Source organism: Pantherophis guttatus, chromosome 2 (assembly GCF_059756535.1).
Source record: "Pantherophis guttatus breed Tessera chromosome 2, ASM5975653v1, whole genome shotgun sequence".
In the NCBI taxonomy this organism is placed as follows: Eukaryota; Metazoa; Chordata; class Lepidosauria; order Squamata; family Colubridae; genus Pantherophis; species Pantherophis guttatus.
Window position 1 is genome coordinate 130,572,572 of NC_142064.1, and position 18,478 is coordinate 130,591,049.

General features: G+C 38.0%; 1 protein-coding gene across 1 annotated transcript in view; it reads right to left on the reverse strand.

Moving 5' to 3' along the window:
- Positions 1-2,498: 2,498 nt before the first annotated feature.
- Positions 2,499-18,478, reverse strand: part of LOC117659869 (sterol O-acyltransferase 2-like) — a 42,165-nt gene continuing 26,185 nt past the window's right edge. Inside the window, exons 14-16 of the mRNA XM_087886738.1 lie at positions 18,105-18,240; positions 17,409-17,554; positions 2,499-3,183 (exon numbers count right to left, since the gene is read on the reverse strand). Coding sequence (XP_087742864.1) covers positions 3,133-3,183; positions 17,409-17,554; positions 18,105-18,240 — 333 coding nt within the window. The 3' untranslated portion in view covers positions 2,499-3,132. The remainder of the gene's footprint in view (positions 3,184-17,408; positions 17,555-18,104; positions 18,241-18,478) is intronic.

An 18,478-nucleotide genomic window follows, 5' to 3' on the forward strand; every position in this document is an offset into this window, starting at 1 on the left:
CACGCGTGGCATCGCCCATTCCTCTTCTGGGTTTCCAGGGTACGCATGCGCACCAGCCATCTAGTAACTTACTGGTGCGCATGCGTGCATGACAATCAGCTGGCCTTTAGTGTGGGTGTGCACTGGCCATGCCATCGTTGCCCACATACAGCCCCGGGATATCCACCCCTTGCCAGCCAGGAGCACTGCCACCAGTCACTGCCTGCTTGCCTCATCACCGCCACCGCCACTGCGAGGAAAGGCCCTGCAGCTGCGCTGCCTGGAATCCACGTGGGCTGGCGCAGGGGGAGGACAGATATGGCTGCCTGGACGCTGCCTGGAGCGCAAGGGTGGCAGGAGGAGGAGCCACTGCTGCCTTGTAGCCAGTGCAACCAGCCTGCTGCTACAGCCTGCCACCACCCTCTCCCCCGCCAACTACTCCTGCCACCGCTGGGGAAGAGGACCACAAGAACTGCTGCCGCCGGGTGCAAGGGGGTGGTGGGAAGGATCTGCGGTCTGGGGCTTCCCTGTCTCCACACCCAAGCAGGCTATCCAGGGAAAGGGATTGAAGCCCCAGCCTGGCACCCCCTCATCCCAGGCAACAGCGGTTATTGCGGTGCCTCTTCCCTGGCAGCACCAGGAGCAGGACTTCCTGTGGGTTTTTTCCCCCTTCGCACCACAACGAATGAAGAATGGGGGGGATGGCAGTGGGAGCGACCCGCTTAGCCCGTTTCTGGAGGAGGTGGAAAGGGGGTGGGGATGGCGTTGTCTTCGTTATTCTGAGGCAGGGCTGTTTGGGCCAGCCAATTCTTTTTGTGCCACAGAGGCTTGTAAAGCTCGGGCTGAGCCTGCGGGCTGCCAAGTCTGGAGCCAGCAGCAGCTTTTTCCTGCCCCTGGACAGCCTGGACAGGTCTGGAGCTCGGCTGGGGAGACAGGGAAGCCCCCAAAGCAGATCTTTCCCCCACCCCCTTGTACCCAACGGAGCCGGTTCTTGCGCTGTCAGAAGCAGCAAGTGGGGGCTTCAATCCCTGCCCCTGGACAGTCTGCTCAGGTGGGGAGAAAGGAAGCCCTGAAAGCAGATCTTTCCCCCATCCCCTTGTATCCAGCAGAGCCGGTCATTGCGCTGCCAGAAGCAGCAAGTGGAGGCTTCAATCCCTACTCCCGAAAGCCCAAAACAAGTCACGGGAGAGGGGGCACAAAGCGCATGTGGGGGACTGCGCATGCGCAATGCAGAACCTATGCATGGGGGAATGTGCGCAATGTGGGGTGCATGCGTGGGGTGTCATGTGTGCATACACATGTGTGGGGGGGTCGCATTGCATTATGGGTGCTGGCACGCACGGGCGTTATAGTGCGTACACACACACACACTTCCGGCACGCAACGAGAAAAAGGTTCGCCATCACTGTCCTATACCATTTCAGACATGTGGTTGTCTAGTCTTTTCTTAAAAACCTCCAGTGATGTAGCACCTACAACTTCTGAAGGCAAGAAAGTTTCTCCATCATTCCAAGTGGCTTCTCCCCTTGATTAATTTTCATCCATTGTTTTTTGTCTTGTCTTCTGGTGCTTTGGAAAATAAGTTGACCCCCTCTTCTGTGTGGCAGATCCTGATATACTGAAATACTGCTATCATTTCACCCCTAGTCCTTTTCTCTAGACTGGCCATACCCAATTCCTGCAACTGTTCTTCATATGTTTTTGTCTCCAGACCCTTAATCATCTTAGTTGATCTTCTTTGCACTTTTCCCCCCAAAGTCTCAACATCTTTTTTGTAATGTGGTGACCCAAACTGGATGCAGTATTCCAGGTGTGGTCATTAAAGATTTATAAAGCAATACTAATACTTCATGTCATTTTGATTCTACCCCTGTGTTTATACAATCAAGGATTGTATTAGCTTTTTTTTGCTGCTGCCGCACACTGCTAGCTCATGTTTAAGTGATCATCCACTAAGGCTCCAAGGTCCCTCTCACAGTTACTGTTTTTGAGCCAGGTTTCACCTAATCTGTACTTGTAGCTTTGGTTTTTTTCTGTCTAGGTGTAAAATCTTACTTTTTTCCACATTGAATTTTATGTTGTTGGATAGGGCCCATTGTTCAAGTCTGTCAAGATCTTTTTGGCTCCTGAGCTTGTCTTCTGGGGTGTTGGCTACTCCTGCCAGCGTAGTGTCATCTGCAAATTTGATGAGTTCCTTTTTTATTCCCTCATCTAAGTCATTTATGAAAATATTGGAGAATACCGGTCCCAAGATGGAATCTTGTGGAACCCCACTGCTTACTTCCCTCCATGTAGACATCATGCCATTAAGGACTACTCATTGAGTACAGTTTGTCAGCCAGTTACAAATTCAAATTCAAGTGGTGGGGATGTGTCTAGCCCACATTTTTCTAGTTTTCCAAGAAGTAGATCATGGTCTACTTTGTTGAATGCCTTGCTGAAGTCTAAGTATACTATGTCCACAGAATTTCGCTTGTCTGCTAATTTAGTCACTTTGTCAAAGAATGAAATAAGATTGATTTGGCATAATCTGACTTTATTTCCAAATATAGTTTCAAAAATCATTCACACAGTACAGTAGGTACTGCTAGAGATAAAATGTTGAATGAAAGTCTAAAGATAGAAAATATAAGCAATAATTCTGATATTGTTGAACTGTAACTCCCATCACTCCTCATCAATGGACGTGCCGGGAGCTGGATTTCACCTGTATCTGGAAAACTGCCTATTGACCTAAAAGTCACCTAGTTTGGATTAAAGCTGGGATGTGGGATAACCTATGTTTCAAGGTGGAGCTCTCACGTTTTCTTTTAAGTAGGTTAAGAAAGAAAGATAAGTCTTGTAAGTCTTGGAGACAACCAAAGATTGTTATTTATAAATTTTCCTTTGTCCCTTTTGCCTGGAATTTTAGCACCAAGAAGACCCATGAACTTCACACAGCAGGGATCTTTGTAGATGTTTTGTCTCTACTAGATGAGAACCTTTGAACCTACAAACCAAATTTTAGCAGCCTCAGGTAATGAATTTCCAAATACAGCTTTGGAAGCCCTTGTTGAGAGTCCTTGTTGTCGCAGCAGCAGAGTCATGTGCTATCCTTGTCAGACGTGATTTTTGAAGCAAAGTAGACGTTTAGGGTAGGCTGGAAATAGTTGCTTATGGGTGGCAAGACCAGGAACGTGGAGTCACTAGCCCCCAGAAGCTCTTCTGAAAAAAGAAAATGATGACTATGTCAAGAGAGAAAGAACAGCTAGAAGGGAGAGAACTATCACAAGACAAATTGATACAAGGATTCCAGCTAATCACATGCTTAGATCTAGATCAGCAAGATCAGCCATATATATGTTCCAACATAATCAGGAGCCCATCAGCACAATAATATTCCCAGAGTCTCAGCAATGTTGAAGGCAGCACTGGAGAGACTTTGAATTGCAGACCTGACCTATTCTGGGATGGAGAATCTAGCTCTGGTAGTTTTGCTTCTCAGGCCCCTCAACTCCTGGAGGCAACCCAAGGTAGCCCAGACTTGAAGGATGCTGCTTGTCAAAGGCTTTCCTCACCACACCTGGCCCCGCATCACCCCTCCCCTGCCAGTCACTACTTGTCACTCCTGGCCATTCACCTCGCTGGAGCGAGTAGTTTTCAAATAAAAAGAATGCTCACCTTTTGCAAATAAATAACAAACATCTTGGCTTCAGGTTTGATGCATCTTGCAAAGTATTACTGCTCATTCTAGCCTCTTTTCTTACTAACAGGTCCATCTCAGATTGTAATTTGCTACAACTTTTGCATCATTCTAGGGGAGATTATTCTGAAATGTTATCTGTGATGTTTGCAGCTTTACAAGTTTGTTTCCTCCAACCCTGTTTTCGCATGCAATTCCTACAAGTTATTTTGACATTCCTTCCTCCTTTTTAAACAAAGTAGTGGTTAGTGCTGGCCTAGAAACCAAGAGACTCTGAGTTCTAGTCCCATTTTAGGCTTGACAAAACGGCTGAGGGACCAGTCACTCTCTCACAGCCAAAACCACTTCTTAAATTGTGGTTGTGGGGAAACTAAGAGGAGGAAGGAATATTAGGTAAGTTCTCCACCTTGAGTTCCTTATAAAGTAATGAAGACAAGATAAACATCTAGCAAAATAAACAAATCATTTGTGAGAATGATGTCCTTCTAAAGGAGAAGGGGTGCTGACTGCCTTGTCACATGCCTTACACTACTGCATTTATTTCATTTTTATCCACTTTATTTTTCTCTACTTTTTGGTTTATTCTTCAGTAATGGCATAGCCTGTGAAATTTTTACCTGTCTCACATCCTAGGATTATGTGGGAAAACATCAGGTAGATACATCCATGTGACTGAAGGCAATGGTAGCAGAAATCACTAAGCAGCTACATTAAGACAGAAAGGTGGAGGTACCAGGGTGCAAAAAGTAGAGGATCTAGGGAGAAGAGAGCTGAGACATCCACCTTTCGTCAAGCTGGCACAACCTAATCAACTACAGAAAGATAGGAAAGTCATTTGGAACCCGGAAGTGTTGCAGCAAGCCTGATGAAAACTCAGCCAGACGAACCGCCGTTGGGGGGGTCTTCGGACCGGAACTGTCCTGTAGGGACAGTGAAAAAGAAGAGGCATCTTGGTTGGCTAAAGAGGAACAGGCAAGTTTCTCGGAAAGCCAGAGAAAACTCTTCGATCCAATGGCGGCGGGGGGGGGGGGGGCGGCCATTGTGAACCGCCATGAAGCTGGGGCAACCGGAATAAGAATTGTGCAGGAGCGAAGATTTGGACGGAGTATTGGTACCGGGTGAGTGATTAGCCAACTTACAGATAATAAAAGAAAAATTGGAAATTTTTAAAGTTACCCCGGCGTGGAAACAGCAGCTAAATAGCGTTGGGGGGAGACAATTGACAGAGAAAAGAAAAAGCGGAAAAGTGAAAAACATTAAAGCCCAAAACGGAATCTGATGCTTAAACTTTAAAGGTGGATATTGAATTTGGAGAGATTAAATTGAACATAAGAAAAAGAGCCTCAAAAGAAAATATTTTTAACAGGATTGGACATAAACCATATAGAAAATTCTAGATTTGATAAATTTGGACTGGACTATAAATTGATTTGGTGCATACAAAGCAGTGCTGGGTTGCCTCCGGTTCGCACCGGTTCTATAGAACTGGTAGTAAAACTGGTGGGAAGCTCCGCCCACCGACCTCAATGTCATCAAAACGCTTCTGCGCATGCGCAGACAAGCACGCGCACACGCGAGCGAAGCGCACACGCGTGTGCGGCCCCACTGCGAACTGGTAGTAAAGGTAAATAGAACCCACCCTTGATACAAAGGCAAAAAAGAAGAAGAAAATTAGATTAGTAAAGATCGTTAAAGTGGATTGTAAAACAAAATGGATACTTTTACAGTGCTGACTCAGATTGTCGATTGTACAGAGACATCTTCTGGAGAAACAAGATCATTACAGTACAAAAAAATTGTTTTGGAAAAAACTTTACTTTGAAAGCCATAACAGTCGTGAGAACTTCCAAAGAGGGTTTGTTTGTCTACAAACGGTTTGACTTTGATGATTAAAAATGGAGGACTACAACACAATTTTAAATTGGAATAATATTAACTTAAAAAGAACAAAATGATGCAAGAACTTAAAGAAATGATGAAAATGATGTATTTATCACTGAAAATGGATATAAGGGAAATGACTATAATGTTGCATGGAAAATCAAAACCGGATGATTTAAAAATTGAGTTAGAACACATTCAAGCTGACAAGGAAACAACCAATGAGAAGCAAGAGAGACTGACAATAAAGAAGAAGACAAAGACAAAGAGATGGATCATGGAAAATTAAATGACTATGTCAGTAATAATAATAAAAAGGAGAGCTTTAAAGATTACATTGGGATTAACAATGGAAAAAATAGAAAAGGGGGAAAGAGACGAAGGAAAAGAGGACGGAATAGAAAGAATAAAAAAAATTAAGTGATTACACTGAGATTAACAGTGGAAATATTAGAAAGAAGGAGAAGGGATGGAAAATAATGGGAAATACAGGGCAAAATAGAGGAGCTTATGATTTTAAAACACAAAATGATTACACTGGAATTAACAATGGAAAGAAAAGAAAAAGGGGAAAGAGATGGGAAATAATGGGAAATATAGGACAAAACAGGAGAGTTCAGGTTTTTAAAGCACAAAAGAAAAGAAGGGGAAAGAAAAAATAAATAAATAAAAACAGAAAGGGAAAGGGAATGAAATAAAAGAGGAATATGTTGTATACATTTAGAATTGAAATATGAATTGAAGTATGATTTATAGATGAAATGAATAATGGTAAAAAGATGAAATTGTGACAAGTTTTAAAAATATGAACAAATTTAATTGGGGAAATTTTAGTAATTGGAAGGTGAAATGATATTGTATTTTGAAATAGACGGTGGTGAAAGTAGAAATGATAAAAATCGGAATACTTTTAATTACACTGTTGGAGTTTATAACAACTGGAAGGAGAAATGATACTGTATTTTGAAATAGCTAAATTGTGATGAAAGTAGAAATGATTAAGATATTGTTTGAAGAGATATAAATATATATTTTTAACAAAGTATTTGAAAATTAGAGATAAGATTTAAGGATATAAAGAAAAAACTGTTATATAATTGATTGATTTTTTACTAAGATACTGGAATGTATGATGTCGAACAAGACTTAAGGAAATACATGGTATAAAATGTTTTTGATTTATTATTTTGATATGAAATAATGATTGTAATATTAGGAATTATGTTAAATGAGATTTTAAACTTAAGGGGTATAATATAGAGAAGAAGGAAAAAATGGAACTTGGTTAAGATTAGAGTTAGGATGAATAGGTAATATTGATTTAAAAAAGAAAAAGAAGGAAGGAAGAAAGAAAAAAATAGAATAAATACTGTGGCAAAAAGGGAATATATAAATTGTGTTGAAATGACTAAAATTGTTTAAATTTGTGAACCGGCCAATACTCTGTTCAGAAAAAATACATTGTATGTGTATTTGTCTCTGTGTTAAAAAATTTTTTAAAAAAACTTTTTATATAAAAAAGAAAGGTAGGAAAGTCATCGATGCCTCTTTTATGTGCTCTTTTCATTGGAAATTTTGAGATTGTTTCAAATTGACAGTGCAAAAATTGCACCAGCTCTACAATACTGGTGATCGTTTTAATGTTCTTTCACTTTTTATCTCGAGAAGTGCTAAAAGGATTTAAAAAGCAAATTCAACCATGCCCTCTTTTCCATTTAATCAATTTTGCCAAACATCACCCCAACTCAGAATAAAATAGCGCTCACAACTCACAATACAATAGCACAATAAAATAGCACTGTTCCAATATTTGAGGGGCTCCAAAAAAAAAATGAGGGGTCCATCTACCTAGGACTAAGGAGAAATTTCCTAAGAGTGAGACCAATCAACCAATGGAATAGCTTGCCTTCAGAAGTTGTAGGTGCTCCATCACTAGAGGTTTTCAAAAAGAGATGGGACAATTTATTTGTCTGAAATGATATAGGGTCCTGCTCGAGCAGGGAGTTGGACTAGAAGACCTCTGAGGTCCTTTCCAACTCTCTATGTTCTCTATGTTCTAAATCAGGTGCTTCACAGCAGAAGCAATACAGCTGGCTGGACCACACATGCATTACATTCACGGCCTGTATGATCAAGCTGCTTCATTGTCCACTCCTGTATCTTTTTCCCCCAGGAAGAAACAAGAAATAGCCAACTGCAGCAGCTATTAAAGGTCTTGGGAAACTCCAGGGAGTATCAGCTGATCACAGAAGTGTTACTTAATACTCTTTATAATGAAAATGTTTGTAATCTTGTCTTTCTTCCTGAAGGGAAGAGGTTAATCCCATCCCTAGATGGGTGATTGATGGGTTTCCTGGGTGTTACCCTGCCCTAATCCTGTCAGTTTCTGTTCTTTATTGACTTTATTCAAGGCATGTGTCGGCTTTTATCGCCACTAAGTAGCCTGTTAATTGATGAATGTATCTTTTCTTTTAAATTTTTAAATTAATTTTTCAATAAACACGAAACCAAAAACATACATACAAAAATATAAGCAAAAACAACAACAACAAAAAGAATATAAGAGATACAAAAAAAGAAAGAGAGGAAGAAAGGAAAAAGAAAGAAAAGGGGAAAAAAGGGATGAAAAAAAGGAACAAAAAGAAAAGAACTATTTTTTAGGCAGAACTGTGTCCATTTACAAAACTTATCCCTATAAAATACTTATGGTCTATATATTTTACTTCGTCAAATTTTGTTATATCTGAGCCTGTTTCATCTTTCTCTTTTTAATCCATTCGTACCATTTCTCCCATGATACATAGTACTCCGACTCTGTCATTTCTTTCAGTTCCAATGTTAGTTTGTCCATTTCAGTGCCGTCGTAAATTTTTTTGATTATTTGATCTTCGGAGGGCGTCTTCACATTTTTCCAACATTGCGCAAAAGCCAATCTCGCCGCTGTCGTTATATGTAAAATCATATGTCTTGTCTTCTTATCGTAGGTTTTTCCCATTATTCCCAGGAGGTATAGTTCTGGTACAAATTCTAATTGAACACCTGTTATTTCTTGCAACCAATTTTTTATTTTTTTCCAGTATTTTTTTGATTCTGGACACAGCCACCATGAGTGTTTCTGTCCACATTTCCAGCAATTTGGGGCCAAATTTGGATATATTTTTGCCAATCTTGAGGGAGCCAAATGCCAGTGGTAAAACATTTTATATTGGTTTTCCTTATATTTTACTGATCTAGTTAGTTAACTATTTTTATTCCAAATTATTTTCCATTTCTCTAATTCAATATTGTGCCCTACATTTTTTGCCCATGCTATCATCGTTCCCTTCACTATTTCCTCTTCTTTATCAAATTCCAAAAAATATTTATACAATTTGGTTATTAATTTTTCATCTGGGCCAATCAGTAGTTTATCTAAATATTGTGGAACCAATTCAATACCATAATCCTCTTTGTTTTTTGAATACCGTGATTTTATTTGTAAATATGGCCACCAATCAATAATAATTCCTTGTTTCTCCAGATCTTGCCTGCTTTTTAAATTTCCTTGGGGGTCTAAAATTTCATAATATTTGACCATTTTGTTCATATCCATAGCGTTTGGGTGTATCATTGCCTCTATTGTCGACACCCACCAGATATTTTCATATAAGTTTTTTAAAAATTTCTTGTGATATTGGCATTAAGGCCTCGTATTTTGTGATGAAAAAAATATGAATGGGATTTATTTTCTTTATCTCATAGAAAGGCATGCCACCCTTTTTTAAAAATCATGCCCTTCCAGTATAAGTAATTTTTTATTTCTTAAATTTGTCCACTCCTTAATCCAGGTTAAAATTGCTGCTTTATAATAGAGTCGCCAATCTGGGAGCCCTAGACCACCTCTGCTTCTGCTATCTTGGAGGTCTGTTAGTTTTATTTGTGGTTTTCTGCCAGCCCATATAAATTTCAGTGTAATTTGGTTCAGTTCTAGAAAAAATTTCCTATCTAATTTTATGGATATGGTCTGGAAAAGATATAACAATTTTGGCAAAACATTCATTTTGATGGTTGCAATTCAGCCCAACATAGATATTTGTAGTGCATCCCATCTTTCTAAATCCAATTTTATTTGCTGTATAAGTTTTGTATAATTATTGTCTTTTATTGAGGAGCATCTTGCCGTCAACCATATTCCTAAATATTTAATTTTTTTAGCGCTTTGTAATCCCAATTTCCCTTCTAATTCTTTTTCTTGTTGTCTTATCATATTTTTGACTATCATTTTTATTTTTCTCTTGTTGATTTTAAGGCTGGATATTTCTCCATATTTTTCTATCTCCTTTATTAATATCGGCCCTGTCTCTTTTGGATCCTCAATGAAAAACACCAAATCATCTGTGAATGCTTTTAATTTATATTCTTCTCTCTTAATTTTGGTCCCCTTAATCGCTGTGTTTGCCCTAATTTTTTTCAAAAATGACTCTAATGTCAGAATAAAAATCAGTGGTGATAAAGGGCATCCCTGGCGAACTCCTTTTTTTATCTCGAATGATTTTGTAATTTCCCCATTAATTATAATATTTGCTTTTTGGGTGGAATAAATTGTTTCGATCATCTGTTCAAATTTAGTACCAAATTTCATTTCTTTAATTGTTTTATCATGTACGTCCAATTTAAATTATCGAAGGCTTTCTGCGCATCCAGAAAAACAAGGGCTACTTGTTTCTCTGGATGCGCTTCGTAATATTCTAATATATTCAAAACCATCCTTGTATTATCTTTAATTTGCCTCCTTGGGAGAAAGCCATTCTGATCGGAGTGGATAATTCCATTCAATCTTTTTTTCATCCTTACTGCCATAATGGTCATAAAGATCTTGTAATCAGTATTCAAAAGAGAAATTGGTCGGGCTTCCGGTTTGGCTTCCATCGCCGCCAGACGGTCTTTTGGGACTGCCAGCCTCGTTGCCTGTAAAGAGCTGTCTCTACAGCTGAGAGACGGCTTGAAAAACTCCATCTCCTTGAGGAGACGTGAGATAGAGCTGGCGAGGACAGGTAGAGCCCTCTGCGAACTCCCCAGAGTTTTTTATTACTCTTGGGGAGGAAGCAGAATGTGGCTCCCTTTTCAGCTCGCCGCTGCTCCGGGCTTCAAGAGAATTCTGCTTCTTGCAGAGCCAGGCGACGGGACCAATCCATTTAATGAAAATCAACAGATTGTTTAAACAAATAGGATGAAATCCGGATTCTGGACCCTAAATCGCAAGTATTTCTAACAATTTTATAAGTGATTTTAAAAGCGAAGAAAAAAAAAGTTTAAAATGGCGACTGGCTGAGGCTTGAGAAGAAGAAAGCTGAAAGTGAAAGTCCTTCCGCCTGAATAGTTTAACACGTTACAAAGTAGCAGAAATAATAGCGCTGGCTAGAATTGAAAAGAAAAATTTCTACTTTATGTTTCTTCCTTCTTGGAGATTTGATATTGATACTGTTTGGAGAGAAGGCTTTTTCTTTAAAAAGAGTTTGTCTATGTGGCAGGATGGCGTTAAAACTGATAAAGCCAGACAAACAAGCAGCGGGGGGGGGGGTCCCCCATTTACAAACCATATGAACAAGTTTTGAACTTGCAGACTCAGAAGAATGGCTTTAAAGACCTAAAAGAATTTGTCTTGGAGGAGATGGCAAGACATGATGAGATTGTGAACCAGAATCTTGAAAAATTCAGGCAGGAAATTAAAGAGTTGGTACAACAAAAATATGCCAATCTGAAACAACAGTTTGTAACAGCTCTGGAAACCTTTTCAGAAATAGTTATAAAGCTGGATAAAGATATTAATTCAGAACTAGAGTCTAAAATGAAGGAAGTTGATCATAAGATTTATAATCTGGACAATAAAATACAAAGAATTGAAAATGATTTGATAAATATTCAAGACAATAGCTCAGAAGTAAAGTCTAAAAAGGAAGCTGATCACAAGACTTACAATGCAGATAATATAAAACAAAGGATTGAAAAAGAAGTTACAATGATGCAATACAGGTCCATGGAATTTGCGGTCAGAATGAGGGGACTACAGGAAAATAATAGAGATGATTTGAGAAAGATGTCTGCTGAAGTTCTGGCTGTGATTTTAAAGGTTAGTCCTGAAGAGGTATCCTGTAAGATTGATAAGGCCTACAGAGTAAATTCTTGGGTTGCAAAGCAAAGGCAGTTGCCTAGAGATGTGGTGATTTACTTTACTGATAAAGGAACAAGAAATGATATTGTGCAAAAGTCTTTTAACTCCACTCTAGAACTGAATGGAAGGAAGATTTGGATATATAAAGAGCTGGCGTCCAAGATGTTAAAAGATAGAAAGGAATTTGGATTTTTGGTGACTGAGCTAAAGAAACAAAACATTCCATTTAGGTGGGATGCTCCAGTTGGTATAATATTGAGATACCAAGGAGAAAGATATCAATTAAATACTGTTGAAAAAGCGGAAGAATTTTACTACAAGGTTCTTAAAATGGATTTAACATCTCCATGTATGCCATCAGTGTTAGGAACACAGGAGGGGAATAAAGAAATGCAAAATGAACAGGAGACTGAAACCCAGGCTAAGCAGATTGAGATGGAGGTAATGGAAAAACAACAAGTCACAGAGGCCCTTTCAGACGAGTCGCTTTTGGATTCTCCTTTAAAGGTTATAGCTGGATTACTTATAAATACAAGAGAGGCGGCTTTGGATTTTAATGTGATGTCTCATCAAGTTACAGACCAGCATGGAAATCAATCAGCTGATATACAAGTCCTAGAAAGGCAACCAGGATGGAGATCTAAACCACAAAAAGTTAAGAAAAGAAGAAGCAGGTCCTACAAAACTAAAAATTTTTAGACTAAACAACAGTCTAATGCCAGTTACTTAAGGGACGATTAAATATAATAAGCGGGACTTATAGATGGCTGATATATGAAAATATAGCTGAGGCAAATTATTGACTTGTACTATTTTGAGAAGAATAACAGATCTCTGCAGTGCTGTGCCTTAGGGATGTGGAAGAAGGCCTCTAACTGAGTGGATTGGAACTTACTATTTTGGACTCTTTGAAAAATGGATTACGTATATGTTGAGCTATAAGGCACGAGAATTATGGTGGGGCATGCAGAAGATCTGGTTGTTACCCTAACATGGTGGTTGGAATTAATAATCTAGATGAAAGACACTACAGAAGATATTATATGGAATATAAATATAAAGTCACTCGGGTGGTTTTTTTATATACGAAAACATTTATTATTGATGGGGGCAGATGGTAATTGAAGATACTGAATATACTGTTGGAAATAGAACTTGATGTTACCCTAACATGGGTGATGGAATTAATAATCTAGTTGAAAGACATTACAGAAGATATCATATGGATTACAAACTTAAAGTCATTTGAGGATTTTGTCTATATATGGAAATATTTTTTAGTGGTGTGGTATGGGCAGAAGAACAAAGATATCAAAATATTATGTATGGTAGACCTGTAGGAAAATGGGTGGAGATAGGTTAGGTTACTGATTGTTTAGTCTACTAAAAGGGATGTTAGGTTCAGATATTAATATACGTAAAAGATTTGAATTAAGAGATATATGTATGGGGGTGGAGGAAATGGGTAGATTATATAGTTTTATAGCTGAAGGTTGCTTTGAAATGTATAGTATAAGGGGGATATAATAACAATGTTAGAAAGAAAGGGTTAGCATGTGGGGGGTGGTGTAAAAGGATGGTAAAGTATTATTTAAGTTGATATCAATGATTTTATTTTGAAGAAGCCATGGGGGGAGGGGGGGGAGGGGGGGTTAGGGAGGGGGGGAAAGGGGGAAAAATTTGTATTTGAAAAACTTTTTCAATAAACAAAAGAGAAATTGGTCTGTAGTTTTGAATCTGGGTTGGGTCGGTACTTTCTTTCATGATGACTGTGATGTATGCCTCTCTCCACAAGCTGGGCATTTTTGCTTCCAACAATACCTCATTATACAAGTCTAAGAGTATCAGTTCTAGTATTTCCCCCATTTTTTTTATAAAATTCACCTGGTAGCCCATCAGGTCCCGGAGTTTTATTAATTTTTTGTCTATGAATTGCTTCTTTTAGTTCTTCCAAAGAGATCTCTCTATTTAATACCATCTGTTCTTCATCCTCTAATCTGGGCATACCTTCCTCTTTTAAATAAGTATTTATTTTTTCCATCTCCACTTCCTCTTGATTATACAAATTTTCGAAATATACTAATGTTATCCTAATTTCTTCCTTACTATTTTGTAAATCGCCCACCTCATCTTGTAATTGGTAAATTATCCTGCTTTCTCTTTCTTTTTTAAGTTTATATGCCAGCCACCTCCTCGGTTTATTTGCGTTTTCAAATTGATATTGTTTCATATATTTAATCTTTTTGATATGGTCTATTTGTTCAATTAAGTTCAGTTCATGTTTAACTGATATTAATTCTTCTTTAATCTGAAGGTCATCTAAGTTTAATTGAAATTTATTTTCTAGATACTCTAATTTTTTCAGTAGTATATCCTGTTGTTGCTTTTTCCCCCTGTTCCTCATCGATGTATATGCTATTGTTATTCCTCTCGTAAATGCCTTTAATGTATCCCATAAATTCTGTAATGATGTGTAATGTTTTTTATTTATGTCGAGGAATAAGATCAATTCTTTTTCTATTTTCTCTAAATATTTCTTTTCCTGTAGTATTTGTATATTTAGAGTCCATCTCTTAGGTTTCCTTTTTTGGCCTTTCCAAGTTATTCTCAGGGGGTTATGGTCTGCCCAATCATTAGGGAGAATCTCTATCTTTTCAATTTCTTTAATTATTTCTTTATTTGCCCATACCATATCTATTCTTGAAAAGGAATCATGTGGATTAGAATAGAAAGTAGATTTCTTTTCTTTGGGGTTTAATAACCTCCATATATCATTTAGATTCAATTCTTCAGTCATATTAAAAAAAGTTTTCAGCAGTACATTCTTTTTTTGTTTTTGTTTTATTGCAAATATAATCATTTCTTATATCTATTATTCCATTATAATCATCCACTATACATATATTTGAATAGTCCACCTCAATAATCATATCATGCAGTTTCCTATAATATTCCTTCTGTTTTTTGTTGGGAGCGTAAATATTAATTAATAACATCCTAGTTTCTCCTCTTATCACTTCAATCATAAGTATTCTTCCTTTGGGATCCGCATAAATTACTTTAGCTATTATTTCTTTTCTGACATATACCACTACCCCTTTCTTCCTTTTTTCTGATAATGCTGCAAACAAGTTCCCTAATTTATTGTATTCCAGGTATTTCTTTTCTTGTTTTCTAATATGTACCTCTTGGAGACATATTATATCTACATTCTGTTTCATTAATTTTGAAAGTATCTTTTTCCTTTTCGTCTGATCATTTTTGGTCTACCTGTTCTAATTTTTTTCCCAGTTTGTTCTGTTTTCATTTCAACTGATTTAATTCTTTGTCCATTTTTTTGCATTGCCTGTTGAATTGAATCCATTTTGGTATCTAATGTTTGTATATCCAATTTCAGGTCACCATGATTTTTAACCATTGTCTCTTGACGTTTCATCATGGTGTCCTGTATTGTAACCAGTGTAGATTGCATCATTTCAACTGATAAGTTAGTATTAGGTTTTTCTACCGGGAGCATCATGTCTATTTTTTTCTGGCTCGAAGGGGAGGCCATCACCACCGTCGGATTTGATGCCACCTTTTTCTCTGCTCTTAAGGTTGTGGTAGTAATACTAGTCATTTCTTTTAAGATTCTGCTTTGTTCTCCCAGAATATTATAAATTTTTGCCCAAATTACCATCCACTGTTGTCACTGAGTTGCTTATCTATTATTTATAGTTTATATATATTTTACGCTCTAGTTTCTATTTCTATTGTATTATCCTTAATTACTTAATCAGAGATTTACAATTATATATCAATAACCCAACATAGAGATACAGTACAATATAATTACAATCCAGTTACAAATTAATTGCTTAGTTAATTACTTACTTATAGTAAGTTGAACTATATTATATGAATATAATTGATATAATAGGTATTTCTACTCTTAAATATTTAATTTACAAGAATTTATAAAAATTTATAACTATTTCTCTGTTGAATCTGATTTCTTCACCATAATCTAAATAATCAATAATTATTAATAATACTAATAACACTTAATCTATATATTTTTAGATATAATCTTACCAAGGAACAATATCAAATATCAAAACAAAAACCAACAAAATTATTCAAAGGAAGAAAAGGGGGAATTTCTATTTCTAAGTCATTAATCATTTTCTATAATTTATCTGTCTTGTCAATATTCCACACAAGACAAGCTCCACGTGCCTGCGAGGGTCCCCAATTGCGGAAAAATCAGAGGTAAAGGACGGAGCTCGTCCTTTTCCTTCTGCACTGCCCCAACAGCACCACCGGAAGTCTATCAAAGCATCTCCGTATCTTTTCTTTTATGTACACTGACAGCGTATGCACCAAGACAAATTCCTTGTGTGTCCAATCACACTTGGCCAATAAAGAATTCTGTCCTGTCCTGTCCTGTCCTGTCCTATCCTATCCTATCCTATCCTATCCTATCCTATCCTATCCTATCCTATCCTATCCTATCCTATCCTATCCTATCCTATCCTATCCTATCCTAGGAGACTGTGAATTCTAGGCTTCCCTTAGGGATGAAAGTAAGCTGAGTGACTTGGGGCCAGTCACCCACTTTCAGCCCAGCCCACCTCACAGGTTTGTTGTTGAGAAAATAGGAAACAGGAGCATTAGATATGTGTAGCACCTTGAATTGACCAGAAATAAAAGCAGGTTAAAAATAAAATACATATTTATATGTATAGCATAGATACAGGTAAATAAGGCTAGGAATAAAGAACGTTGGAAAAGAAGGAAGGAAACAGAAGAGAAGGATGACCAGCAGCAAAGTGGATGGAGTTATACTGGCTATGACTGCACTATAGGGAGACTTGAAAGAACAAGTAGGCATAGATCCACATGGAGAAGATTTATTTATGTTGTAACTAGGAATCAGAACCAGCTTAATGGCGCAAATCAACTGGTCAGTCGGTCGGTCAGTCTGTCAAATTACTTAATAAGTATATATTAAGGCCGGGGCCGGGGTATCTACGGGATACCGTAGATACTTAGGGCTGGGGTATCTACGGGACCGCCTCCTGCCACCAATTGCCTCCCACCGGCCAGTTCGCTCCCACAGAGAGGGCCTCCTCAGGGTGCTGTCAGCCAGGCAATGTCGGCTGGCGACCCCCAGGGGGAGAGCCTTCTCTGTGGTAGCACCCACCCTCTGGAACAATCTACCCCCAGAGATACGAGTGATCCCAGACCTCCGGACTTTTCGTCGGGCTCTCAAAACCTATTTTTTTCAGTTAGCCGGGCTGTCCTGATTTTATGATTGGTTTTAAATAATTTTGATATGGTTTTAATTGGAATGTTTTAAATTAATGGGCCAAATTTATTTAATTATTTTAAATTTATTTTAACTTTTATATATAAAATGTTTTATTTTTTGGCTGTTCACCGCCCTGAGTCCGAAAGGAGAAGGGCGGTATAGAAATTTGAATAAAGATAAAGATAAAGATATATAGGTACAGACTATATTAGAATCAGCTCTTAGCTTCATAACAATTTCATTTGCAAGTTCCTGGTGTTTCTGAATTCCCCACCTTCTTTACCTTAATTTTAGCAGATGGAATATATACCAGTTAGTAGGCTTGACCCTCTTGGAAGAAGAGATATTTTCATTAATGAAAAATGGTATAAAGACGGAATCCAAGACTTATTCTATCTCCAGAAGGTAAACTGCCTACTCACCTCCTTGAGTGGACAGTGGACCTGAGCAAACCACTCTTGGAATAATAAGGAGAAAATAATTGTTGAGCCCAAAGAGAGGCATATCCACATGATGATGTTCCAGAAAGGGCCTTTTCTCTTATCATTGAGAACAAAGTTAAAGAACACTATAAAGACAAACAAAAAAAGGGTTAGTTGTGTATATTCCAGCCACACTGAGCCAAGGAGATCTCTCAGTTACTGATTTCTAATAACTCTTATCTACAATAAGAACTTTCCTCATTACCAAAACTAAAATAACAGCAATTTCCATTTTAATTACAAGTCAATGTGCCCCATCCCTTCTCCCATGGAGGTAAAATAATTTGGGAAATAGAATCCTCAAAGCAATGCCCTTGCAGGTGGAACTCTCTGCTCCTAGAACCTAGAACCTAGGCCTAGGCTATTTTCCTGTTGCTCTTCTATCTGTGTCCTAATTGTGACTAAAGCATCTGTTTTGGAAATGTAATTGGACTTCTGAAATAACAAAATTTTGTTTTCCAGTTATTAGTTTTGTTTCTGGTCTTGCTTTTCAAGTGTAGAAACCCCAAACCAAAGGAGGGTAGAACAGAATGAAAGAAGGTTCACCAGGAGCAATCCATGTCACATTATTTTTTAATGGGCCTTGCTTGAATCCTCTGAGGAAAGGTTCAGTCCATTTCCTGAGGCAGTACTAACCTCCAGGCATGACAAAAAGCACAAATATGACAGGATAGAAGAAGCCAAGGGACAAGGTGAGTATGTATTCATGGAAAACTGCTGACAAAAGGAAGACGATGAGCATAGCTCCACCTCGGGTTCTCCCTCCAGTCAACTGGAAGAGAAGGAGCACAGGTGAATTATAGACCTCATCTTGGTGTTCACCAATAAACAATGAAGATAGGCATCAAGAAATTACACACGGTTGGTTTACTTTATGGGGTAATATAGGGTGGGTCTGGTAATCTTGTCAGCCCTTTCAGGTAGTCCAGACAGTAAACCAATAATAGTACTTTTATTGCAAGGTTACAGAAATAGAATCTTGCAAGTCTGAAAGCACTTCCCCCATTCCC